The sequence below is a fragment of the Mobula hypostoma genome, chromosome 17, assembly GCF_963921235.1.
Source record: "Mobula hypostoma chromosome 17, sMobHyp1.1, whole genome shotgun sequence".
In the NCBI taxonomy this organism is placed as follows: domain Eukaryota; kingdom Metazoa; phylum Chordata; class Chondrichthyes; order Myliobatiformes; family Myliobatidae; genus Mobula; species Mobula hypostoma.
This window is the reverse complement of record NC_086113.1, coordinates 41,643,779-41,671,718: the sequence shown is the minus strand read 5'-3', so window position 1 is coordinate 41,671,718 and position 27,940 is coordinate 41,643,779. Positions and strand designations below refer to the sequence as shown.

The 27,940-nt window shown below is 40.1% G+C and overlaps 1 protein-coding gene across 1 annotated transcript in view; it reads right to left on the bottom strand.

The window, feature by feature from the left end:
- The window catches only part of LOC134358003 (collagen alpha-6(VI) chain-like), a 154,352-nt gene that overhangs the window by 5,959 nt on the left and 120,453 nt on the right, over positions 1 to 27,940 (bottom strand). The window contains 10 exon segments of the mRNA XM_063069863.1: positions 1,050 to 1,724; positions 1,914 to 2,013; positions 4,168 to 4,661; positions 5,980 to 5,994; positions 6,504 to 6,540; positions 6,639 to 6,674; positions 20,612 to 20,674; positions 21,710 to 21,772; positions 21,879 to 21,914; positions 22,989 to 23,039. Coding sequence (XP_062925933.1) covers positions 1,050 to 1,724; positions 1,914 to 2,013; positions 4,168 to 4,661; positions 5,980 to 5,994; positions 6,504 to 6,540; positions 6,639 to 6,674; positions 20,612 to 20,674; positions 21,710 to 21,772; positions 21,879 to 21,914; positions 22,989 to 23,039 — 1,570 coding nt within the window.

Sequence of the window (27,940 nt, the reverse complement as noted above, 5' to 3'; positions counted from 1 at the left end):
CATAGATTCACCACCCTCTGGCTAAAACTTAGGCACTGACATGTTGCACTTCATGGTTTTGTATGCTTGAAGCATGTTGTCAACCAGCTGTCTGCCTGTAGTTTGGTACGTTGTAGTTGCCAAGAACATTTTCAACAACATCCTTGAATTCCTTTCATGCGATTTTTTTCCGGTCCCACTAGAAATTCTTCGAATTGCCTGTTGTTGATGAACTGCTTGATATGTGGACCCACAAAATGCTTTCCTTAATCTTGGCATTGGTTATTCTATGAAACATCTGTCGCAAGTATCAAACTCCTTCACGGATATTTACAGCCTTTTTGAAACCCATCCTGCCATGCAGCATCTGCCCTGCCTAAGCATGCCCAGGTATGCCTGGACAAGGTGGTGGACTTTTCAGTTTACATTGTGGGCAACATTTTAATTGACTTAAATTATGAATTGAAGTAACAAGTATAGGTGATTTTTTAAATAAAGTATGTGACAGGAAATTTCACAGTGATTTTCATGATCAGCAGTGCAAAATCCATAAGGTACACCTAAAAGTATTCAGGAAGCATAATCTTTGTTGTCCAGTGCAAATTGCAAAATGATTATTACCTTGACAATTTTATTTTCATCCTATCACAAATATTCCCTCTGATCTGTTCCCCCCCTTTCCTTCTCTACAACTTAACACATTCATTTCCTCTCTTTTCAGCCCAAATCTCTGACCTCCTGACTACTTCCAGCTTTTTCTGTTTTTAGTCTTGGATTTCATGCATCTACTTTGCTACATTCCTCATGTGACAAAGCTGTGAACCAGGGCAAGCTACAGCTGGAAATCAGCATAATGATGGATCTGTTTAGTTCTTTATCTCTTGGTACCTATCATTGCACAAAAGGAAGCAGAAATTTGAAGTCTGCAAATCCAGAAAATTGAAAAAAATTATTTAAAAAAATAAATTATTAAAGGTCTGGCTAATATAGAAGCAGGAATTTCTCTATGTGAATACGCAGTCAGTAACATCTCAATTTTTAAATTTAGTTTTATGTTAAGTGTAACTTACGTGTGAGACTTCTCAGGAAGGCCCGAGTGAACCTTTCGGCGTAAGTTATTTCAGAATCGAGTAGCTGACCGAGGTGAATGAAGTGTTGATTAAAAGGAAAACTAACAGTCGTTTCCAGGTTGAATCTGCCAGTTTCCTTCCCAAGGAAAACTGTAAAGACCACAAAACCTTTGCACCTTGCTTCCTCAGACACCATGCTTAGCTTTCGCATGCCAAGAGCACTTGTTCCTCCCGCAAGTATTACAAAGATCACTTTATGACGGCGTGCAACTGGGCTGCTGCTAAAAACATTATTCATGGTCCATTCAATAGCATGGCCAACCCTAGAGGTTCCATCTAACTTATTCAATGATTCTTTAATGTACTTCTTCATTATATTTTTGTTGTTGTACTTCAAAAACCCAAATTCCAGATTGACTGGCTTACGACCAGCCCCAGGGACGTAATCTGCTGGTGAGTGTTGTACCATTGCCACCCTGGCATAATTACCACTGATAGCTGGTCTTCTTGAAATCACAAACATATCGAGCATTGAAGTGAGGAAATACTTAATTCTTTCAAAGTCCATTGTTTTCATATTGTGTGAACCATCAACAACAAAAGCCATGTCCATGTTGATTGAGATTGGAGGTGGTGAAATATTGTGTTGACATTGGGTCCTTGGTTGACACATATCTGAGAAGAAAGAAGAATGCTGAACGTTTAGATCTAAGGAATCTGCGCAAATCAAGTACCTTTAATTTTATACTTAAACCACTTTCCTATTGTTTCATACCAACAATGTAGAAAAACATAACCTCGGTAAGTATTTGTTGTTAAATTTTGATTTACTATACTGACAACTAAATACAGCTGAAGTCATACCGAAACAGAAGGTGCATGATCGGATTGTGCGTAACTGCTCCTGGATTACTCGCTGCTGTTTTGACAATGAAACTACTCGAAACCTTCTTGTATCATCAACCTTTCTCGGGAGGAAAGAAAGGACATTAAAATTTCAAAAAACAATAATCTCTACAAAGTTAAGGTATACAAAATTAAGAGGGGTATAGATAGGGTAAACGCAAGCAGAGTTTTTCCACTGAGGTTGGATGAGTCTACAACCAGAGGTCATGGTTTAAGGGTGTAAGGTGAAGAATTTAAGGGGAACATGAGGGGCAACTTTTTCACTGAGAGGGTGATCAAAGAACACAACCTCAACTTATTTGGTCAAAGTCTCCTGACAGGATTCGTAATTAATTCTCTTTCCACCTCCGCAAGATTCCTTCAATGTTTGATCTTTCTATTTACTATAGTATGAAATTTCCTCAACATCACAATTCTTCTTCTCAAGCTTGTATATACTATTCTGGAAAATCTCTGGTTTTAGTTCAGCTCACACTATCTGATCCCATCATCTGATACAGTGGCTTCTGGTTAAATGGGGCATCATTTATTTGGGCAGCCACTTATTTGAGATGATTCTTAAAGAACAAAAACTAATCAAGAAAATAGCCATGATTCCCTTCATTTATTTGGGATTCTATAGTGCCTAACTGGGGCATGTTTCTCACACTCTGCATGCCACCTTAGCTGAACAGAGGAGCACCTTTAGTAATAGACTAAAACAGCTGCACTGCTCCAAAACACGCTATATGAGGCATTCTTACCCTCGGCCATTAGGCTATACAATGAGTCAAATTCAGACATTATTGCTTAGGTTGGCGGCTCAGAAGTAAACGTTTCTCAGAACGTCAGCAGAACTGCTTGTTGGTCTTTGAATATTGAATCAGAGCCTTGTCCTCCTTCATTCTCCAGAGCAGTGACATCATTTCCTTGGCTTAAAAAAAGTGCATGATATTGACATCATTTAGTGAATAATTAGTTATATCCCTCAACCATCAGGCACTTGAACCTCACTCAACTTCACTTGCTCCATCACTGAACAGTTCCCACAACTTATGAACTGATTTTCAAGGACTTAGCATCTCATATTCTTGATATTTGTTTATTTATATTATTGTTGTTATTTCCTTCTTCTTCCTTTTGCATTTGCACATTTTAGTAATTAATTGATTCTATTATGGTTATTGGATATATTGAATATGCCTGCAAGAAAATGAATCCCAGGGTTGTATATGGTGACATTGATAATAAATTTACATTGTATTTTAAACTTTGAGAAGGAAGAAAGACATAGACTATTTTCTAAATGGAGAGAAAATTCAGAAATCAGAAGTGCAAAGGGACTTGTGAGCCCTTGTGCAGGATTCCCTAAAGGATAACTTGTAGGTTGAGCTGATGGTAAGGAAGGCAAATTCAGTGTTAGTATTCATTTTTTGAGTACTAGAATATGAAAGCAAATGTTCAGTGCTAAGGCTTTATAGTGCATTGGTCAGACTGCATTTGGAGCACTGTGAGCTGTTTATAGACCCCCTATCAAAGAAAGGATTTTCTGGCATTGGAAAGGGTCCAGAGGAGGTTCACGAGAATGATTTCAAGATTGAACTGGTTAATATATGAGGACTGTTTGAAGGCTCTAGGGCCCTTGTCCTGCACTCACTGGAGTTTAAAGAATGGGGGATGGGGGTGGCAGGGCAGATCACATTGAAACCTATCTAATATTGAATGGCCTAGATAGAATGGATGTGGAGAAAATGTTTCCAATAGTGGGGAGTCTAAGACAAGGGGGCATAGCCACAAAACAGAAGGACATCCCTTTGTAACAGAGATGAGGAGGAATTTCTTTAGCCAGCAGTTAGTGAATCAGTGGAATTCAATGCCATAGGCAGCTGAGCCAAGTCATTGGGTATACTTAAAGTAGAGGTTTACAAGTTCTTGATTAGCAAGGGCATTGAAGGTTAGAGGGAGAAGGCAAGGGAATGAGGTTGAGAGGGATAATCAATCAGCCATGATGGAATGGCGGAACAAACTTGACGGGCTAAGTGGCGTGCTACTGTTCCTAGATCTGATGGGTTTTTTTACATCCTTTCATTGTGCTCCCATTGGCAGATGGGGTCAATGACAGAAAGAGAAATTTGCATTACAAATGCAAGCATAGAAACTTTAAACAGGAAAATGTGATGGGGACCACAAATAAATGCATCATCTGTAAAATATAGTAGATAGTATATTGTACCTGGAAGGCAAGCTCTATGTCAGGGACATCAGCAAAAGAAATGACAACTGGGGTGATGTCCAAGGCACTGAACTCGAGAGCTGCAGTCAAGATTGCTGACTTGTCTTCAGATGGTCCATTGGTAATAAAGGCTGCTACTTTTCTGGTAAGGATGCCACCACGAGTATGCTTGAAAGTATTTCTTGCAACAAACCTCATTGCTGATCCAATATCCTGCCTTCTAGCTGACCGCTCATAAGCTAGATCCTGCAGTAATTGCAGAAGTTTCTTCTTATTTCTGTGTTCTGAGAACCGTAAGAATATTTTTGGTGTGGAGCTGTAGGTAAGAACTGCCACACGTGCTCCCTCTGGGCAAGTACTTCTGGTTATTTTAAGATCTTGCACCAATTCCATCATTATCCTCTTCATTCTGTTAAATACAGCTGGAGAAACATCTGAAGACAAATCCAATGCAAACACGAGGTCCAAAGGATAAACAGGGCACTCAGAGCTTTCTGAAATGAAAAATCGTTCATTCCTTTAAGGTAGAAAAATAAAAATACACTTGCATTTGTGTAGCATGTTACATAGTCGCAAGACTGCTTTAAAACTAGTTAAATACTTCTGAAATGTAATCACCACTGTTCTAGAAAATCCAACAAGCAACTTGCAAGCAAGATCCCAAAAACTACAGGTGAAAAATCAAAGAAAAAGCGCAGATGCTGGAAATCTTACATAGAAGAAAACAGAAACAGTCAGCAGGGCGGGCAATATCCATGGTATAAACACCTTTCATTCAGAATTGAGGTCTTTGATGTAAACTGATAACTCTCTTTTTTGTTGCATAGATGCTGCCTCACTTGTTGAGTTTTTCCAGCATGCTCTGTACTCCTTTCCCTATAAACTGCAATGTTGCTCTATAAATAGTTTAACAGTTAGATAATGCATTGGCCAGGGAAATGTCCTCTCTTTCAAATAGTTTCATAGCATGATAGAATCATGCTACATTGATCAAGTGGCCATTCAGCCCAATATGTCCATGCTGTGCAGAATAAGCCATGCAGTCACATTCACACAATTCTCCCCATTGACTGTGTACTTGCTTTCCCCAAACTGGCGATATTATTTGAAGGTGCTGGATGCTTCTTTCACCACTCTCGCAGTGAGTGCATTTCAAATCATAACCACTCTGCATGAAAGTATTTTGTCTCATTTTCCCCTATCCCCTTGAAATGGTCCTTGAGCTAACCAATAATGGAAACGCCTCTTTTCCACTTGTACTCTTTAAATCCATTATGACCTTGTACATCCTATTAAATCTCTTCTCAGCCCTCTTTGCTCCAAGGTAAAAAAAAATCTCATTTCTACTAAAATCTGTGATCTCTAATATTCCATCATCAGGACTTTTATATTCTTCCTTAAATAATGTGACAAGAATGAGACTCCAGTGTGATGGCTTATCTTATAAAAGATTTAGGGTATCAGTCCAAATTCAAAGTTTCAAAGATTCATTTATTATCAAAGTATGTATGAAGTATACAACTCTGAGATTCATCTTCTCCAGATAGCAATGAAACACAGAAAACCACGGAAGTCAGGTTCAAAGAGAAACAGCAACCTCCCCTCTCCCCCACTGCACATAAAAAAAGAATGGCAACATGATCACCAACCACACCCCCCCCAAATCCCCTCACCCTGCACAAAATGCAACAAGAACAAGAAAATTTAGGCTTTCAACAGAGCAGCTCTCCCGTGTTAGAATAGAAGTATAATGACTTCATAAATGAATTGAAATAATGCCATTGCAAATTAAAAAAGAGCAAAAACACTCACTTGATGAACAGCAAGCTGGCAGGGGAAAATAAGAAAAAAGATCTAATTATTTCCTTTAAATATAAACTCTACATTACAATTTAAATACAATACATCCCTAGGGAGATGAACTTTAGTCACAAATACATCTTGCTTTCATCTAAGAATTATTTTACCCAGTTGTGTTCAGTGCACATAATATTACAGTATCTCACAAGAAAAACGTTGACAGGAAAATGATCACACTAGCTAAAATTCTTGTTGTGTGCCTGATGTCATGGAATAGTCTAAATAGTCTTTTTCTCTATTGTTTAGGATTGTATTTAAAGGAGCATTCAAAAGCCACTAAAACAAAAATTAAATGCGGTCATCTGGGAAGTTGATCACTTTTCTGTCTCAGTGTTTTAAAACTTTAGTAACATTAATGTAGTTATTACGAGTAAGTATCAAATTATGTCTTTTCGAAGTCTTCTGTTGAGTAGTAATTAAAAGGAATTAATTTACTTTAAAAACATTGTAATGTATTGAAGAACTATGGAACTTACGGCAATTGTTTCGAATATATGTTAGGAGTTCACATGGCTGTAAAAGAGAAATGGATAATTCTGGATCTTTCAGATTTTCAAAAATTGATTTTTGGAAAGAACTTGCAGTTGACAGCATGCATAGAAATGACTTACGCTCATGGGTACTTTCCCTGGTGGTCCTTTCAAACCCTAAAACAGCAGAAAATTAAAAAAATCTTTTGAAGTTTGGCATGATACATGCATGCATGCATGCATGGACTAACTCCATACTAATTCTAATATTTAAATGCTAATTCATCTGTAGACATTTTACCACCATCCTTCTGTTCTAATTTCCATCTCTCCTTCTAAATTTTATCTACAGCTATGTTTTCACTACCCCTTTGGATCTTGACCTCTCGGAACATCTGAACAATCCACCTACATCAGTCCTCGGTAGAGGCCTCAGTTTTACCTCCTTTTGTCCCTGTCTTAATGAATGCCAAGCCCAGCATAACTTCGAACACCTAGTTCATTGCCTTTACCTCCATGACCGTATCTTTGGTCTTAAGTCTTCATCCTCCAATCTGTGAGCCATATTTTAAAATCTCCAGATTTTACAATCCAACGAGAGCCTGCCCTCAAGGTTAGTTCCCCATTAGTCATTGTTGACTGCCAATGAAACAACGATAACTGCCTTGATGGTCTACCTGTACTCACTCTAACCTAACCCTTCTGAACTTTTAGAAATTTGCTAAGAAAATAAGTCTATAAGACATTGGAGTAGAATTGGGCTATTTGGCCCATCCCTGCTGCACAATTCTATCATGGTTGATTTATTATCCCTCTCAACTCCATTCTCCTGCCTTTTCCCCATAACCTTTGAGGGCCTGACTAATCAAGAACCTATCAATTCCACTTTAAGTCTACTCAACAACTTGGCTTCTGCAGCTATCTGTGGCAATGAATTCCACAGATTCACCAAACTCTGGCTCAAGAAATTTCTCCTCATCTCTGTTATAAAAGGACATCTTTCTATTCTAAGGCTGTGCCCTCTGATCCTAGACTCCCCCACGATAGGAAACATCCTCTCCACATCCACTCTATCTAGGCCTTTCAATATATAATAGGTTTCAATTAAATCCCCCTCATTCTTCTTTCTTTTCAAATCTTTTTATTGTTATATTATACAAAAGAAATAACGAGTACATTGAAGTAACAATACTTACAATGCCTCAAAAAAGACATTATCTTAAAGATTGAAAAAAAATTGTGATAACAAAAAAAACCTACTGAGCAGAAAAAGTGAGAAAAAAAGAACCCATTAGGTGTACAACCCCGGAGCCATGCATCGTACAAAAAGCTTCTAAAAATAAACATCAAACCGCCAGCAAGAAAAGAAAATATACCAAAAAATTTACAATTAGATCAATTAGCTCAAATGATAATAATGAGCAAATGAGCCCCATCTTTTCTCAAAATCAAATAAAGGTTCAAAGGTTCGACTTCTAATTTTCTCCAAACTAAGACACAGCATCACTTGAGAGAAGCATTGTGACAAAGTCGGAGCTGATGTATCCTTCCACTTCAACAGGATGGCCCTCCTAGCTAAAAATGTAACAAATGCAATAATATGTTGGTCAGACACAGAAATACCATGAGTATTTTGAGGAATTATTCCAAAATACCTTTTTAAAAAAAGGATCATCTAAGTTAGGACCATACAAATTAACCAAAACAACTTTTCTGTTACAGATCGTTCCTTTAACAATTAAAAATCTACCATTACAATCTGATTCAATACCCTCTTGAATAAATATATTAGATTTAATAAAAGTAGACACGCCTTTTGTTTTACTCTGAGAAGTAGAGTGGAATTGCAAACCATTGCACCATCCAAAAAATCTATTTTGATCTCCCGCCCTGATATGTGTCTCTTGAGCAAAAATTATATCAGGTTGGAATCAATTAATAATTTTAAAAGTCTTTTTTCATTTAATAGGATGATTCCAACCATGTACATTCCAACTTATTATATTAATCCGTTTAAATACCATACTATAATTTTATTCTACTTTATATATGTGCACAGCACATACCAATACAGGATGATCAAAAATGGCGACGATGAAAAATACAACCAGATAGAAAATACGCATCCTCCAGAAACACTCACTGGGAAAAAGCCCTTAACTCTAATCTCACCCCCTTCCCGAAAACCCATGAAAAAGGCAAGCAATCTGTGATAGAGTTCAAAGCCACTGACCACTCCATCTGTATTTTCTTTCCCTCCCCCCAGTTAGTAAAAAGAGTAGAGTGACCTTGTAAAAAAGACAATAAAGTCTCAACAAAGAAAAGCATTTGCATTCCATCATCGAATAAACAAGAAGGAACCAAAACAATATTATCTCTTGGAGAGGAAAACCAGCGCCATCTTTAAGTTTAACATTAACTCCTTGAAAAACTTTAAATTCAATTATTAAATGTTATAATAAAACAGAAAAAAATTAATAGTATATTTGACCCAGCTGAATTTTCAAAAATACTAATTAATAATATATATATCTATATAAAACCCTATTAGTAGGAAAAAACTACCAATTAGCTGATTAAAAAAAGAAACAAAGAAAACTCAAATCAAGTATTAAATTAAAGGAACAAATCCCCTTATCTTCTTCTCTCAGTCGAATGTTCAGATGATCATTTAGACAGTCATACTTGAGCCGTAAATCTTCTTTCCAAAGGAAATCCAACAATATGCAATAATGAACAACTCTCCTTGTCTCTTTTAATTAGTCTCTCAATGAAATATACATATGACCTTCATAGATCTTCTTTCCAAAATACAAATAATTTGCAGATAGTCAAACAACCTTTCAGACAGTTCATTCAGTAGGGGCGTCAGTAACAGCGGTGGGTATAGCCTGAACAAAGTCCAGTGCAGCTTTTGGATCAAAAGAGGTAGGAGGAGGAGAATTAGCAGGAAAAACTTTGTCTTGTTGGGTACCTCAGCGAGGGAAAGAGTTTTTTATCATATGTCTGTTTCATTACCAGGGCAAATTTTGATCTTTGTTCCATTATCTCTCTTGGGTAATCTTCGTAGAAACGGAGCTCAGACTCCATAAATCTAAAAACTCTGTGTTCTTGCCTGTCGCATTATTTGAACTTTAATTTTAAAGTGATGAAGGCAAACCAGAACAGATCTTGGTTTACTAGAATCCTTCAATTTTGAAGTAAACGCCCTGTGTGCCCTTTCTATAGCAGGCGGCTTTAATAAAATGATAGGAAATAAAGTGTGGAAAAGCTTACCAAAGTAAGCAGTTAAATCTCCATCTTCAGCTCCTTCTTGCAGCCCAACAATTTGTATATTCTTTCGGCGAGTCCTAGTTTACAGGTCTATAATCTTGTTTTGATATCTTTCCAAATAAGTTGTAGCTTCAGACAACTTTTGCTTAGTTATCTTCAATTTCTCTTCATGTGTAATAACTTGAGTTTCCCAGTCTTTAAGTTTTCCCAGAAATGACTTCATTTCATTACTATTCTTTTCCAGTTGGTCTTTAATTGATCGATTCTGATTCTTGATTAAATTCAGAGTCCGAACGACATCTTCAGCCCACGATGGCATTTCATCAAATCTTTCCTTTTGCACCTTTCCTTTCCCATTACCTTTATCACTAGGTTCAGGTAAATTCTTCCCACTTCTTGTAGACATAGACATATTGTTGCCCCTCAAGAATCAGCAAATAAAAAATTTAAATTCAAAGTTTAAACTAGAGGGAGAGAAAGAAAACTAAGAGCAGCACAAAATTACAGCTACTCCATTTGCAGACAGGGACGGTCCTCCTCCCTCATTCTCCTGAACTCCAGTGTGTACAGGCCCAAAGCCATCAAACACTCCTCATACATTAACCCTTACTTTCCCAGTATCATCCTCGTGAACCTCCTCTGGACCCTCTTCAATGCCAGCACACCTTTTCCAAGGGACCCAAAACTGTTTACAATATTCCAAATGCAGTGTGACCAATGCATTATGAGGCCTCAGCATCACATCCCTTTATATTGTAGTCCACTCAAAATGAATGCTAACATTGCATTTGCCTTCTTTACCACCGATTCAACCTGCAAGATAACCTTTAGGGAATCCTGGACAGAAACTTCCAAGTGCCTTTGCATCTCTGATTTCTGAATTTTCTCCCTATTTACAAAATAGTCTACAGCTTTATTCCTTCTACCAAAGTGCGTGGTCTTAAACTTTCCTACACTACATTCCATACACTATAAAGACCAATCCCCGCAACTTTTTCAGCTGTATTGGAAAGGGTGGAGTTGCTATATCATAGCAAACATCAGCTCTAAAATATCTCCTCATACTTCTGTCTGGACCCTCGCCTACCACTGCATATCAGCAGAGGGTCCATCATATGATTACTGACCATATTTCCTTATGAGATCTTCTTTGAATAACCTCAAGCCTCATGGTCATTCAACCCCAATAACAATTGGATAATCCTAGCAGAAGTAATGTTTCAGTCTGCTCACATCCTACATAAATGAGTTATTCATACATTGACTCTATCCTTTCTCTCTTCAAGACGGCCTACCGAGGAGAGCTGCAGCAGTCAGATCTCAGGCACAGAGCCTGGCTCCTTAGCTTAGAACTGAAGAGAGGAAAGGAGAAGATCAGGAGAGCAAACAGGAAGTTCTGTAGACAAGAAAGACTCTTCGATGATATATCGAAGTCAGAAACATCTCAAACTGGTCCAGAAGGTTCAGTTGCTTGGCATTCAGGATGAAATAGTAAATTGGATTCAACATCAGTCTCAAGGAAAAATCCAGAGAATGTTAGAAGACAGTTGTCCCTCTGACGGGAGGCCTATGAGTACTGGTGTGCCACAGGGATTGTTGCTGTGTCTCTTGTTATTTGTCATCTATATTAATGATTTGGGTGATAGTGTGTTAAAATGGATCAGCACATTTGCAGATGACACCAAGAATGGAAGCATAGTGGATGGCAAGAAGCTAAAAAAACTCACACCAGCTGTGAAAATGGGTTGAAAATGGCAGATAGAATTTAAAGTTTTCAGGTGTGAAGTGTTGCAGTTTGGGAGGGAAAACCAGAATAATACTTGTAGAGTGAATGGCAGAGCACTGAGATGTGGATTAGAACAAAGCAGCCTGGGAGTGCAGATCCATGTTCCTTGAAAGTGACATCACATGTACAGTACTCTGCAAAAGCCTTTGGCACCTATATATAGTTAGGTTGCCTAACTCTCTCTTGAATTTGTCAATGAAGAACAGAGAGTAAATTAGTAAATCCAATGGGAGCAAAGGATGTTGAGAATGACAAGGATGGTGCACCACAGGAGGGATGTGGGACAGGTGGCAGAAAAGGAGTACCAGTGCTGGGCGTTGGCGTGGGTGCAAACACACCCAGCCCTGAGATACCAGGCAAGATAATTTGATTCCAAACAATTGGTTTATTGATCATTACAGAATGTCTCTCTGGTGTTTCCTGCTCCTTCCCCCTTTTCCCAACCCTGATTCCCTCTCCTTGACCCCTTCACAGTCTCAGTCTATGATAGAGACATATAAGAATCAGGTTTATCATCACTCACATGTCATTAAATTTGTTTTCTTTTGTGTCAGTAGTACAGTGCAATATTAAAACGACTACAGTCCTGTGCAAAAGTCTTAGGCATTTTTCCCTCTCTCTCTCTCTCTCTCTCTCTCTCTCTCGCTCTCTCCCTCCCTCCCTCTCCTGTATGCTTGTACATAAAGAGAGTTTTGGTCATAAAGAGAGTTTTGGCACATTGTCCTTCATAAATTAAAGCATGAGTGAGTGTTCTGTTGAAGCTGTATAAGACATTGGTAAGGCCAGCTATAGTGTACTGTGTCACCTATAGGAATGATAGCAATAAGATTGAAAAAGTGCAGAGAAAATTATTTGAGTAGCTGAGGATCAGTTAGAACTTTATTCCCTGGATCACAGAAGAATGAGGGGGTATTTTATAGAGGTATACAGAACTACAAGGCATATAGAGAGGGTAAATGCATGCAGGCTTTTTCTCATCAGGTTGGGTGAGACAGACTAGAGGTCAAGGTTTTAGATGAAAGGTGAAATATCTAAGGGAAGTCTGAGGGAGAACTACTTCACACTGGTGTGAGTGTGGAATGAGCTGCCAGCAAAAGTGATAGATATGGGATGAATTGTATGATTTAACAGAAGTTTGGATAGATCCATTGATGAGTGGTATGGAGGGCTGTGATCTAGATGCAGGAAGATGGGACTAGGCAGAAAATCAGGCTGGCATGGACTAGATGGGCCAAAGAGCCAGCTTCTGTGCTTGTAGTGCTCTATGACTCTATGTTGAGTCGCTCCTGTTTTTATCCTTTACTCCACAGGTGCCTCTGTCAACCAACCCATCTTCACTGTGGACATCTGAACCCACTGCATCTCCATTTCACATCGGGCTACAAGGGGCTTTAACTTCTCCCAAACAGGCTGCCTCATTCATCCAGTTGAACTTACTATATGGAACAGCTTGTTCAATTCCACTCATTTTCTCCAGGTCAAAGGTGTAGCTATAGGAACTCAAATGAGTCCAAACTCCTTCTTGTAGGATATGTGTAGCAGTCCCTGCATTAGCCCTAATCAGGTCTTTTCTCTGACTGTTTTTTCTGGTACATTAATATAGTCATTGGTGTTGCTTCCTGCATTTATAGAAAACTGGAGAAATTTATTATATTCATTACTAAAATCCACACTGTTCCCACTTTCATAAAGTCCATTTCTAATATTCCCTTCTTTTCTCAATAAATGTCACTTTTTCAGCTTAGATATCAATATTCATTACAAATCCATAAAATCCCACAGTTGTCCTGATGACACCTCCTCCTGCACTGTTTCCTGTAAGGATTCATTTCATTCTGCATTCCTGTCATATCTGTTTTGATTATAAGACTTTCTATGCAGGTGATTCTATGATTTTTTTTTCCCTTAACGTTACCATATTGATAGGGTTTTCAAGCATGTCTCTTTTAAACATAGATTCACATACCCATTCATACACAAGAAGTTATTTGACTCCAAACAGAGCCAATCTAACAGTCCAGTTCCTCCTTATTCCTGCTGAAGTGCACAGCGCTCTCCTTTTCATTCTTTTCCTATTTAGCAACACTAGGGGACAACTTACAGTAATCAATCGTGATATGTACTTACTCCTTGGTTGTTTACTAACTTGTTTTCCAAACACAATAGCTGCCACTTGTAAGTTCAAAAACAGATGTAATAAAACTTCCAACTAACAGTTTGTTTAACATCTAGTTGTAAACGGAAGTCAGTCTTCAGTTCTTAAAGTGTAAATGGAAAGCATTAAACAGCTTGAAGTTAAAAACACAGCTTTGCAAACAAGGTTTGTATTTAGAAGATGGTCTTTCTGTGTATAAGCAGATGCTGGTCATGTCATAAGGAGCTGGCTGGGAATGGGAAAGTGCAAGACAGACACTGAAGTACTAGGGACAGGACTAGGATACAGGGTGAGGGCTAGGACATGGACACGAAAACTGGCAACCCGGAACAGGACTGGACAAGAGAGCTAGAAGCCAGGGCTTGGACTTCGAGCCAGAGACTGCACAAGGACCCAGAACCTTGGTCTTTCCTCTGGCTTGGACCCCAGAACTAGGCAAGGACGTGACTTGGCTGGCAGGCAGGACGAGGTGTGAGACCAGAGACTTGAGACAAGGCTTGAGACCAGATACCTGAGGCGAGGCTTGCGACCCGAGGCTTGAGGTGAGGCTTGAGGCCCGAGGCGAGGCTTGAGACCCGAGGCTTGGGGCAAGGCTTGAGACCCGAGGCTTGAGGCTTGGGGTCTTGAAGCTTGGCCTGGGATGAGGCTCGGCTAGAGACTTGAGGCAAGGCTCGGCTAGAGACTTGAGGTGAGGCTTGGCTAGAGGCTTGGGAGCTTGAAGCTCCTCCTGGGCAGGGCGCGGTACTCCTGGGCAGGGCACGGTACTCCACCCGACGGAGGCAAGGGACAGGACCCATCGCAGGGTAATGGCAATCTGGCCTGGCTTACCCGACGGAGGTTAGGGACAGGAGGGGAGCTAGGTACAGGGTGGCTCAAAGACAAGACTTCAGGCGAGATGAGGCGAGAGTTACCGGCAAGACAAGGCAAGGCTTCAGGCAATGCAAGGCAAGACAAGAACCTAAGGTGAGGCGAGAGTTACCAGCAAGACAAGACAAGGCAAGGCAAAGCTTCAGGCGAGGAAACAGAAGGCGGGGAAGGGATACAAGGAGCAAGGACAAGAACAATCCAGCAGCCACACCCTGGTCTCTGGACGTGTTTATGCAGCCAGCCCCAACAAGAATCAGCTGCCTCAATTAGTGCTCAAACAGGAACAGAAACAGGGTAGACAGGAAAACCTGGAGCAAGGTTCGATGGACCAGACCATGAACTGGAATGCGGATTTCATGGACAGGACCATGACAGGTCATTGAAATTGCTTTATTATTGCTCAAGAGTAGAGTACAATACAATATGTTGTTTAATTTTTGTTGTTTCAAACAGATAAGCTGACTCTTATGTTATAGTTCAAGGAGGCTTGCAGAACTGATGTAATACCATTTAGTATATCAGTAACTAATGCATTTGTAGTTGCAAGGTTTATGGGTTCAAGGAAGTTAGCTTTATAATGTTATTTGTAAACTGTGAACATTGAGCTTATGTCTATCTCTCCAAAAATGCTTTTAGAGCATTTGTGTTAACGATATCTGAGGAAATATCATAAATGTGTGAAGTCATCCAAGTGGGAGAAAAATGGTACAAATGCAGAGAGCAATTTAGGCTTCCTAGGAATGAGGAAAGGAACGTCGAGAAGCTCTGAAAGGAACAAGGGGTGAACAAGAATCCATTCCTCCTGCTTTGGTTTCTGCAATAGACAACGTGTTCACATGCATTGTGTGTGTTTTAGTTTATAAGAATTGTACCTGTACTTTGGAACTCTTATTCCATGTTTAGGCAGCTTTCTCAATAAATGTCACTATTTCAGCTTAACTATCAAAGTTAGCAAACTTTGGAAATAGTTGGTGTTTTATAAATGGTTTATAATTTGGGAATGTTTAAAATAGAAATTTGAGTTTTAAATGTGCTTTAAAGTTATTGTTGGATTTAAGTGTTTATTACTGAAAACAAATGAACTGTGTTTAAGTCCTTTGTTAACTGGAAGTATCTTCTCCTTGGTAGGGAGAGGGGACCCAACACCTGACCATAAGACCATAAGACATAGGACCAGAATTATACCATTTGGCCCATTGAATAATCTCTGCCATTTTATCATGACTGATATATTTCCCTCTCAGCTCCAGTCTCCTGCCTTCTCCCCGTAAGTCTTCATGACCTGACCAATCAACAATTTTAAATGTGCCTTAAGTATACCTAATGACTTGGCCTCCACAGCCATCTGTGGCAACAAATTGAACAGATTCACCACTTTCTGGCTCAAGAAATTCCTCCTCATCTCCATTCTAAATGGATGTCCCTCTATTCTGAGGCCAATGTGCATGACCACATACTGTCCTCTCATCCGAGACTTCCCCAACATAGAAAGTGTCCTCTCCATCACCACTCTCTCAAGGCCTTTCAACATTGGATAGGTTTCATAGAACATAGAATAGTGCAGCACAGTACAGGCCCTGTGGCCCACAATGTTGTACCAACCCTTAAACCTTGCCTCCCAACTAACCCCCCACCTTAATTTCCTCTATGTACATGTCTAGTAGTCTCTTAAATTTCACTAGTGTATCTGCCTCCACCACTGACTCAGGCAGTGCATTCCACGCACCAACCACTCTCTGAGTAAAAAATCTTCCTCTAATACCCCCTTGAACTTCCCACCCCTTATCTTAAAGCCATGTCCTCTTGTATTGAGCAGTGGTGCCCTGGGGAAGAGGCACTGGCTATCCACTCTATCTATTCCTCTTAATATTTTGTATACCTCTATCATGTCCTTCTCTCCAGAGAGTAAAGCCCTAGCTCCCTTAATCTCTGATCATAATGCATACTCTCTAAACCAGGCAGCATCCTGGTAAATCTCTTCTGCACCCTTTCCAATGCTTCCACATCCTTCCTCTAGTGAGGCAACCAGAACTGGACACGGTGCTCCAAGTGTGGCCTAACCAGAGTTTCATACAGCTGCATCATTACCTCACGACTCTTAAACTCTATCCCTCGACTTATGAAAGCTAACACCCCATAAGCTTTCTTAACTACCCTAGCTACCTGTGAGGTAACTTTCAGGGATCTGTGGACATGTACCCCCAGATCCCTCTGCTCCTCCACACTACCAAGTATCCTGTCATTTACTTTGTACTCTGCCTTGGAGTTTGTCCTTCCAAAGTGTACCACCTCACACTTCTCCGGGTTGAACTCTATCGGCCACTTCTCAGCCCACTTCTGCATCCTATCAATGTCTCGCTGCAATCTTCGACAATCCTCTACACTATCCCCAACACCACCAACCTTTGTGTCATCTGCAAACTTTCCAACCCATCCTTCTACCCCACATGGAGGTCATTAATAAATATCACAAAAAGTAGAGGTCTCAGAACCGATCCTTGTGGGACACCACTAGTCACAACCCTCCAATCCAAATGTACTGCCTCCACCATGACCCTCTGCTTTCTGCAGGCAAGCCAATTCTGAATCCACCTGGCCAAACTTCCCTGGATCCCATGCCTTCTGACTTTCTGAATAAGCCTACCATGTGGAACCTTGTCAAGTGCCTTTCATTGAGATCCCCCCCTCATACTTCTGAATTTCAGTGAATACAGACCCAGAGCCATCAAACACTTCTCAAATGATAAAGTTTTCATTCCTGGAATCATTTGCATGAACCTCCTTTGAACCCTCTCCAATGTCAGCACAGTCTTTTTAAATAAGGGGCCCCAAAATGCTCATAATACTCTTTATAAAGCCTCAACATTATATCATTGTTTTCATATTCTAGTCCTCTCATAATGAATGCTAACATTGGATTTGCCTTCCTCACCGCAAATGCAACCTGTAAATTAACCTTTAGGAAATCATGCATGGGGACTCCTAAGTCCCTTTGCATTTCAGATTTTGAATTTTCTCTCCATTTAGAAAATAGTCTATACTGTTATTTCTTCTACCACTGTGCAGGACCGCACACTTCCTGTCACTGTATTCCATCTGCCACTTATTTGCCAATTCTCTTAATCTGTCTAAGTCCTTCTGCAGCATCCCTGCATCCTCAACACTACCTTCACCTATCTTTGTATCATCTGAAAACCTGGCCACAAAACCATCAATTCCATTATCCAAATTATTGACATACAACATTAAAAGAAACAGCCTCAAGATAGACCTCTGTGGAACACCATTGGTCACCGGGAGCTAAACAGAAAAGGCTCCCTTTATTCCCACTTCTTGCCTCCTGCAATCTATTATTGCTCTATCTATGCTAGTATGTTTCCTGTAATACCATTGGCTCTTAACTTGTTAAGCAGCCTCATATGTGGCATCTTGTCAAGGCCATATGATAATCCAAGTTCACAACATCCACTGATTCTCCTTTCTCTATCCTGCTTGTTATGTCTTCAAAGAATTCCAACAGTTTTGTCAGGCAATACTTTCCCTTAAGGAAACAATGCTGACTTCAGTCTATTTTGTCCTGTGCCTCCAAGTATCCCAAGAGCACATCCTTAACAATCCAACATCTTCCCAACCACTGAGGTCAGACTAACTGGCCTATAATTTCATTTTTTCTGCCCCTCTACCCTCTTGAAGAGTGGAGTGGCATTTGCAATATTGCAGTCCGCCAGACCCATTCCAGAATCTAATGATTCTCGAAAGATCATTACTAATGCTTCCATAATCTCCTCAACTTCTTCTTTTAGAATCCTGGCTTGCAGTTCATCTGGTCCAGGTGACTTATCTACCTTCAGACTTTTAAGGTTTTAAGCTTCCCAAGCATATTCTCTTTAATAGTAGCAATGACACTCATTACTGCCCCCTGACACTTTCTTATTTCTGGCATTCTGCTGGTGTCTTCCACAGTTTATCTGACATTTCATTGTCTCCTATTTCTACCTCTCCACGTTAATTTCTAGTGGTTGCTATCCACTCTCTTTTCTCTTTTACTCTTCACATATTTGGAAACAAAAATTTTATCTTCCTTTATATTTTATATTATTGGTGAGCTTACCCTCATATTTCAGCTTTTCTCTTTTTATGGTTTTTTTAGTTGTTTTCTGTTGGTTTATAAAAGCTTCCCAATCCTCTCCCTTCCCGTTAATTTTTGCTACAGCTTTTGCCATCATCTTCCCTTCACAATACTTCTTCCACTTCGTGATGTGTCTTTCCTGCACCTTCTGAATTGCTCCCAGAAACTCCAACAATTGCTGTTTTGTCATCAACCTTGCTAGTGTCCACTTCAAATCAACTTTGACCAGCTCTTCTCTCATGCCTCTGTAATTCCTTTTATTCTACTGTAATACTAATGCATCCAATTTTGGCTTCTCAAACTGCAGGGAGAATTCTAATCAAATCTGGGTCATTACATAACACCCAGTCCAGAATTGTCATTCCCCTAGTGGGCTCAACCACAAGCTGCTCTGAAAAAAAAACATTGCATAGGCATTCTACAAGTTACTTCTCTTGGGATCTAGCACCAACCTGATTTTTCCAATCTATCTGCATATTGAAAACTTCCATGACTATGACAACATTGCGCTTTTTAGACACTTTTTCTATCTCCCTTTGTAATTCGTAGCCCACATCCTGGCTGCTGTTTGGATGCCTGTACATAACTTTCATCAGGGTCATTTACCCTACCAGTTTCTTAACTCTTCCCACAAGGATTCTACATCTTCTGATCTTATGTCACCTCTTTGTAAGGACTTTATTTCGCTTTTTACCAACAGAGTCACTGCACCCCTTGCACCTACCTGCCAGTCCTTTCAAAACAATGTATATCCTTTGATGTTAAGCTTCCAACTATGATCTTTCAGGCTTGACTCAGCGATGCCCATGTCATACCTGGCAATCTCTATCCGGACTACAAGATTATCTACCTTATTCTGTATACTGTGTGCATTTAACTATAATACTTTCCGTCCTGTGTTCAACTCTCTTTTCAGTTTTGACTCCTTAATACACTTTAACTTAGCCCATTGACTGCAATTTTGCCCTATCACCTTCCTCACAGTAAATAGTAAAAAAAAGTCGTGTATTAACTCTTGGATACAGAAGCAACATATTTGATCATTTATCAGCATAAAATTCCAGACACAGAGACGAAAAACTTTTCATATGGTCAAATAGCTACAGGTTCAGGTCACTTATTATGTTTAATAAATGAGCAAGCGTGTCATCATTGCAACTACAGCAATCCAGCCGAGAGCAAACTTCAATAAATTAGATGAACAATTATCTGCACCTTGACCTTTTAGCTGTGGTCATGTAATGGAAATGCATTTTGCATATTTTTGCTACACTGTGATTGAGTTCAGTTTGTAAATTTGATAAACTTGCAAGAAGGATTCATTTCATTCATTCCCCAAGAAAACACAGTGTCCTAACTTCTCCAGATTGTGATCTCAGCTGTGTCAAGCCAAATTTTCACAACAAATTACGATTATTTTTCAGAACGCTGTCCCATTGCATTTCCCGTCATGACACTTCTTGTGTCTTAGTAAAAGATTTTTGTGAGGATATTTCGTTGAAGGGAGGTAAACTGAACCAATCATGGTGGAGCAGACTAAAAGTTACACATTTACTATTCCTATTCAATTAGTTGAGCTTTCTAATGCAGCGGTCTCTACCATATAAAAACTCAGGCATCAGCGGCATTGACCAAAGTTAAATACACATGTATTACTATTTAGTAGATTTAGCACCTAAAATAAAGAATGAAAAATCTCATTCTGCCAAAATCAATTCTAGGACCTTCTAGTATTTAAGTTATTAATTAGCTTTTCTTAGACATCTGTGATGGCACTAGAGCTGTTCTTCTGAGCATTAATAAGCATATAAGCAAAATATATATGAGAATGACTTCACATGCAATCACTGGAAATAACTTAGCAAAAAAGCTTCTAGTTTTCTATCCCGAAGAGTGTACCTTACCCTTATTCCAGGAGCTCCTGTTTCTCCTTGGTTTCCAGGGTCACCAGATGGACCAGAGTCCCCCTTAAACAGAAATGTTAAGCTTTATTCAATCAAAACAAAAAGTATTCCTATTTATTACAAAATCTGTCTGCTCCCATCAGTGTTACATATCTAATCATTGTTCTTTCTTGATCAATATTCAAAGTCTCACACAATCATTTTGTGTTCTGATGACTTTCACAACATTTAAACTCTTAAGGTTGCTTTATCTAGGAATGAAAGAGATGCTGCAGATGTTGGAAATTCAGAGCAACACACGAAATGCTAGAGGAACTCAGCAGATCAGGAAGCATCTATGGAGAGAAATAAACAGTCAATTTTGGGCCGAGACCCTTGATCAGGACTGTAAAGGGAGGGAGTAGAAGCCAGAATGAGAAGGGGGTGGGAGGAAGCAGAGTGTAAGCTGGCAAGTTGAAAGGTAAAACCAGGTGAAGGGTAGGGGGTGGGGGGGGATGAACTGAGAAGCTGGGACGTGATGGGTGGAGAAGGTACATGTTTGAAGAGGAAGGAAACTAATAGGAGAGGAGAGTGGACCAAGGTGAAAGGGGAAGGAGGAGGGGCACCAGAGGGAGGTACCCTTAACCAGGAAATAGTTTTGGCAGTGGCTAACATCAGTCAGAACATATTGCAATATATACACATTTAAGGATATATTTCTATATAAAATTTGTTATTCTTCTCTAACAAGGCACAACACTTTATTGATAAACAGCAACTGGAAGTGTAAATGTCAGAAATTTTACCTCAAGCATGATGTTTCACAAAATGTTTCAACAACTCAGCTCCTTTAAAGAAGCATAGTTTGTTGCATTTGGAAGGTGTGGAAGACATTTATATGTTTTACCTGTCAAGCTGTAAATTGGGTGGACAGCAATTTAGAGGGAATAGAGGGAGCAGATGGTAGGATAGTAGGCATTGGTAAATTCATACACCAACTAACATTTCAGAGAGATTTCTAAAAACATTTATGTTGTTAGATTTGCCAGCTCCCTTATATAAGTCAATTTGGGTCTGAACCTAAAAAGTTCAATGCATGAAGCAAACAAATTGACATACCCTGCGTCCTCTTGATCCTTTAGGGCCCTTTCCACCAGAAGTTCCAGGGTTACCATCTGGTCCCTGAAAATTCAGAACACAATTTACACAGCTAACTTTCTCATGTCCTTTATAAATTTAAAAAAATACTGTACATCATTTTACAAACATAAATGTTTTCAACAAGTACCTGTGGACCAGGATATCCAGGGAACCCGCGTTCTCCCTTAAACAATAAAAAGGGGGAAGAAATTAGACTGTATTGTTCAACTAGTTATACTCTTATCAATGTGATGCTGTTATAACAGCAGCAGATTGTACAGAAGGAATGAAATTCATGCAGCAATGTATCACTAGACTTTCATACATATTTAAATACGTTGTAATGGAATAGGATAGGATAGATGATGACTTGATGGACAAACTTGTCAGTCATTGCAGTGAATGAAAACAGAAATCAAGAGAGATGTCCACCACATGTGGTTGGTTACCCAAAAGACTACATATGCAATAACAGCCATTTTACACAAGGTGAGATTCGCAGATGCAATTTGCCAACTTTTGCAGGGCTTGCCCATATTTGGAAAACTTAACCCAGTGATGTATATAATCTGTGTGTATAATTACTTTTGATACGTGGCAATGCATTATTTTGTTCAGATGTTCTTTATAAATAATGATCCAGATTTAAAGGGGGAAATTGCTGTCCTTGTGTAATTAACTCTGGGATATCTACACACAAAAAAAGCCTGAAACGTCAGTTGAAGAAGGGTTTAAGATTCCCTCCTTGTTTTTTGTGGAATGGTTCCTTTCTCCAATCATGTTTATGCATTAGTTAATATTACAGAAGTATTACTGACAATAAGTACACTCACTAGAGCATATTACAAATATGTATGTTGAGGACCAGATTGAACGAAATTCCTTCTAACACATTGCAGATTAATGGATTATTAGGATTAATATCTGCAGTGTACTTGTACATATTCAAAGAAGTATTATGCCAGATGACAGAGTTCTAAATGTGTATGATTATCAACGTGATCTGCCACTCACTAAAATTAATTTGATAGAGTACAAGCAACAACTTTCATTTATACAACTCCACTAGTGTACTTAAATTTCCCAATGTGCTTTTACAGGAGTGGGATTACACAGACACTAAGGGTGATGACTGAAAGATTGATGCAAAATTAATGGTTTAGGAAGATGATAGGTATGTGTGCGTATACCATGGAATTTTGTACTGAAGGCATAGAAAAAAAACATTTGCTTGGTTTCTGGCATTATGCTTCCTCACCTTTCGTCCTTTTGGTCCAGGATTTCCAACCATATCAATCTCATCCGGGCCCTGTGTAATATGAAATGGAGTGCATGTGAGTCATCTCTAAACCCCTAATTGTACCACATTTGCATGAACTGAACCAAAATAAACATACGTTTTGTCATTACAGGAAAAAACTTAATACAAAAAGCAACAGTATGTCTCATTTCTCGGCTGCTGGATGGAAAATCATAACGAGGTTCATCTTTATGATAGATTTTCTTTTCAGTTAAGCTTAAGTTACACACTACATACAATCAGACACAGTCTCCACAGCTTTTCTTAAGTTCTTCAGTCTCCTCCTTTTTAAGCAGTCTTTCAGTATCGAGGATGATTTGCATCCACTCTTGTTTTGTGGGTTTGAGGAGAGACATGAGTCAACATGGGAACCACAAACTCATCCACAAATAGGACAGATGATGCTTGACTGGGCACTTGAGTATGCAATTTCTGAAAAACTATGTTCCTTTCATGCCGTACTCTGGGTTACAGTGTGCTTCCAATACAAAGCCAAAAGATTCTCAATGCAAACACAAATGCTCCTTATCCTCTTGAAGTGATTATGTGCCAGAGATCTCCCAAGAGTAAGTGTAAGTGGGTATTTGTATTTCTTCAAGGAGGTTTAACTGCCCCCTTTACTACATTTGGAATGTTACATTCCAGGAGTCTAGTGTTGAGCCTGTGAATAATATGACTTGTCCAATGTAGCTGATAGAATATAACTTGGACCTCACTGTTGGTCTGGGAGTGGATACCAATGTTGGTTCACTTATCCTTCCAATGAATTTGGAGGACTTTGCAGAGACAACATTGGTGGTATTTTTTCCGGTGCTTCAAGGTGCCTGCTGAAGGGATTCTAGATCTCAGAATTGTGCAGTAGGGCAAGGAACATAGAGAATGAGTTTTGTGCAAGGCCTGAGATCTCCAAATACCCTGTTCCTTAACTGATCAAAGGTTGTATTGATGGACCAAAGGTGAAGGTTATGGTTAGGGTTAGGTAAATTTCTTCTACAATTTACCTTTGCCAGAATGTTCAACATTTTCTATGGTCTCACTGTGAACCTTTCATTTTGGAAGGGAAAGGTGGTGAACTAAGGGTAGGTTTGTAAAAGATTTTGGTCTTATGGATGTTGACCAAAATATCCATGATATACTTCATGTATACTTCAATGGTCATGTCAATAATGCCTTGAAGACCAGCTACAGTATTGAGCCAACACAAGCATTGTGTGAGTACTACTGTTTAGCTACCAAGGTTCAGCTGATCTTGGATTTGGAGTGTACTTCTACATTTCAAACTGTTTTAAAAGTAGCTTGACACAATCCAGTTTAGAGCAGCCAGCTTGTTCAGGGTATCTCTCCCAAAACCCCAACACTTAACTATTCTTAACATACAAACATAGAAAACCTACAGTACAATACAGGCCCTTCAGCCCACAGAGTTATGCCGAACATGTCCCTACCTTAGACATTACTAGGCTTACCTGTAGCCCTCTATTTTACTAAGCACCATGTACCTATCTAAAAGTCTCTCAAAAGACCCTATCGTATCCGCCTCCACCACCGTTGCCAGCAGCCCATTCCATGCACTCACCACTCTTTGAGTAAAAAACTTACCCCTGACATCTCCTCTGTATCTACTCGCCAGCACCTTATACCTGTGTCCTCTTGTGGCAACCAGTTCAGCCTTGGGAAAAAACCTCTGACTATCCACATGATCAATGCCTCTCATCATCTTATACACCTCTATCAGGTCATCTCTCATCCTCTGTCGCTCCAAGGAGAAAAGGCCGAGTTCACTCAACCTATTCTCGTAAGGTATGTCCCTAATCCAGGCAACATCTTTGTAAATCTCCTCTGCACCCTTTCTATGGCTGCCACATCCTTGCTGTAGTAAGACGACCAGAACTAAGCACAGTACTCCAAGTGTGGTCTGACCAGGGTCCTATATAGCTGCAACATTACCTCTCGGCTCCTAAGTTCAATTCCATGATTGATGAAGGCCAATACATCATATGCCTTCTTAACCACAGAGTCAACCTGCGCAGCTGCTTTGAGTGTCCTATGGACTTGAACCCCAAGATCCCTTTGATCCTCCACACTGCCTAGAGTCTTACCATTAATACTATATTCTGCCATTATACTTGACCTACCAAAATTAACCACTTCACACTTTTCTGGGTTGAACTCCAACTGCCACTTCTCAGCCCAGTTTTGCCTCCTATCAATGTCCCACTGTAACCTCTGACAGCCCTTCACACTATCCACAACACCTCCAACCTTGGTGTCATCAGCCAACTTACTAAGTCATCCCTCCACTTCCTCATCCAGGTCATTTATAAAAATCACGAAGAGTAATGGTCCCAGAACAGATCCCTGAGGCACTCCACTGGTCACTGACCTCCATGCAGAATATGACCCGTCTATAACCACTCTTTACCTTCTGTGGGCAAGCCAGTTCAGGATCCACAAAGCAATGTCCCCTTGGATTCCATGCCTCCTTACTTTCTCAATAAGCCTTGCATGGGCTATCTTATCAAATGCCTTGCTGAAATCCATATACACTACATCTACTGCTCTTCCTTCATCAATGAGTTTAGTCACATTCTCAAAAACTTCAACCCGTCTCATAAGGCAAGACCTGCCCTTGACAAAGCCATGCTGTTTACTCCTAATCATATTATACCTTTCCAAATATTCATAAATCCTGCCTCTCGGGATCTTCTCCATCAACTTACCAACCACTGAGGTAAGACTCACAGGTCTATAATTTCCTGGGCTATCGCTACTCCCTTGCTTGAATAAAGGAAAAACATCCGCAACCCTCCTGTCCTCCAGAACCTCTACTGCCCACATTGATAATGTAAATATCATTGCCAGAGGCTCAACAATCTCCTCCCCTGCGTCCCACAGTAGCCTGGGGTACATCTCATCCAATCCCGGCAACTTATCCAACTTGATGCTTTCCAAAAGCTCCAGCACATCCTCTTTTTTAATATCTACATGCTCAAGCTTTTCAGTCTGCTGCAAGTCATCACTATAATCACCAAGATCTTTTCCATAGGGAGTACTGAAGCAAAGTATTCATTAAGTACCACTGCTATTTCCTCCGGTTCCATACACACTTTTCCACTGTCACACTTGATAGGTCCTATTCTTTCACATCTTATCCTCTTACTCTTCACATACTTGTAGAATGCCCCAGGGTTTTCCTTAATCCTGCCCACCAAGGCCTTCTCATGGCCCCTTCTGGCTCTCCTAATTTCCTTCTTAAAATCCTTCCTATTAGCCTTATAATCTTCTAGATCTCTAACATTACCTAGCTCTCTGAACCTTTTGTAAGCTTTTCTTTTATTCTTGACTAGATTTATTACAGCCTTTGTACACCACGGTTCCTGTACCCTACCATAACCTCCCTGTCTCATTGGAACGTACCTATGCAGAAATCCACACAAATATCCCCTGAATATTTGCCACATTCATCCGTACTTTTCCCTGGGAACATTTGTTTCCAATTTAAGCCTCTAGTTTCCTGCCTGATAGCCTCATGTTTCCCCTTTCTCCAATTAAACACTTTTCTAACTTGCCTGTTCCTATTTCTCTCCAATGCTATTGTAAAGGAGAGAGAATTATGATCACTATCTCAAGAATGCTCTCCCACTGAGAGATCTGACACCTGACCAGGTTCATTTCCCAATACCAAATCAAGTACAACCTCTGCTCTTGTAGGCTTATCTACATATTGTGTCAAGAAACCTTCCTGAACACACCTAACAAACTCCACCCCATCTAAACCCCTTGCTCTAGGGAGATGCCAATCGCTGTTTGGGAAATTAAAATCTCCCATCACGACAACTCTGTTATTATTAAACCTTTCCAGGATCTGTTTCCCTATCTGCTCCTTGATATCCCTGTTACTATTGGGCGGACAATAAAAAACACCCAGTAAAGTTACTGACCCCTTTCTGTTCCTAACCTCCACCCACAGAGACTCCGTAGACAATCCCTCCATGGCGTCCACCTTTTCTGCAGCCGTGACATAATCTCTGATCAACAGTGCCACACCCTCACCTCTTTTGCCTCCCTCCCTGTCCTTTCTGAAACATCTAAAACCCAGCACTTGAAGTAACCATTCCTGTCCCTGAGCCATCCAAGTGTCTGTAATGGCCACCACGTCATATCTCCAAGTACTGATCCACACTCTAAGGTCATCCACTTTGCTCAAAACACTCCTTGCGTTAAAATAGATGCATCTCAAACCTTCGGTCTGAGTGTGTCCCTTCCCTATCACCTGCCTATCCTCCCTCTCGCACTGTCTACAAGCTTTCTCTATTTGTGAGCAAACCTCCTCTTCCCCAGTGTCTTCAGTTCAGTTCCCACCCCCCAACAATTCTAGTTTAAACTCTCCTCAGTAGCGTTAGCAAACCTCCCCACCAGGATATTGGTCCCCCTGGGATTCAAGTGCAACCCGTCCTTTTTGTACAGGTCACACCTGCCCCAAAAGAGGATGGAGCAAGAAGGCTGCAAGTGCACGGCTGATTTTTCAGAGCGAAGGGAGTTTTTTACTACTCGGGGGGTAAAAGAGAGGCGAGACTGCGCAGGCGCATGACATCAGCCAGTAGAGCGCTAAAGGTTTAAAAAGAAGACCGCCATATCCAGCGGGCAGCAGAGTGAGAGGTAGCAGAGTGACAGGGCTTTGTCTCAACGGGCTTAAGCAGTAAGGAGACAAGGCGGGGTAGGTTTACCTGTGTTATTTGCAGAAAGGAGGAAGTATATGTGTGAGGCCAGTTTTCTGTGCTCGGTGTCAGATGTGAGAAGTCCTAGAGTCTCCCAGCTTCCCAGACAGCCATATCTGCACCAGGTGTGTCAGGCTGCAGCTCCTGAGAAACCGAGTTAGGGAACTGGAGATGCAGCTTGATGACCTTCGC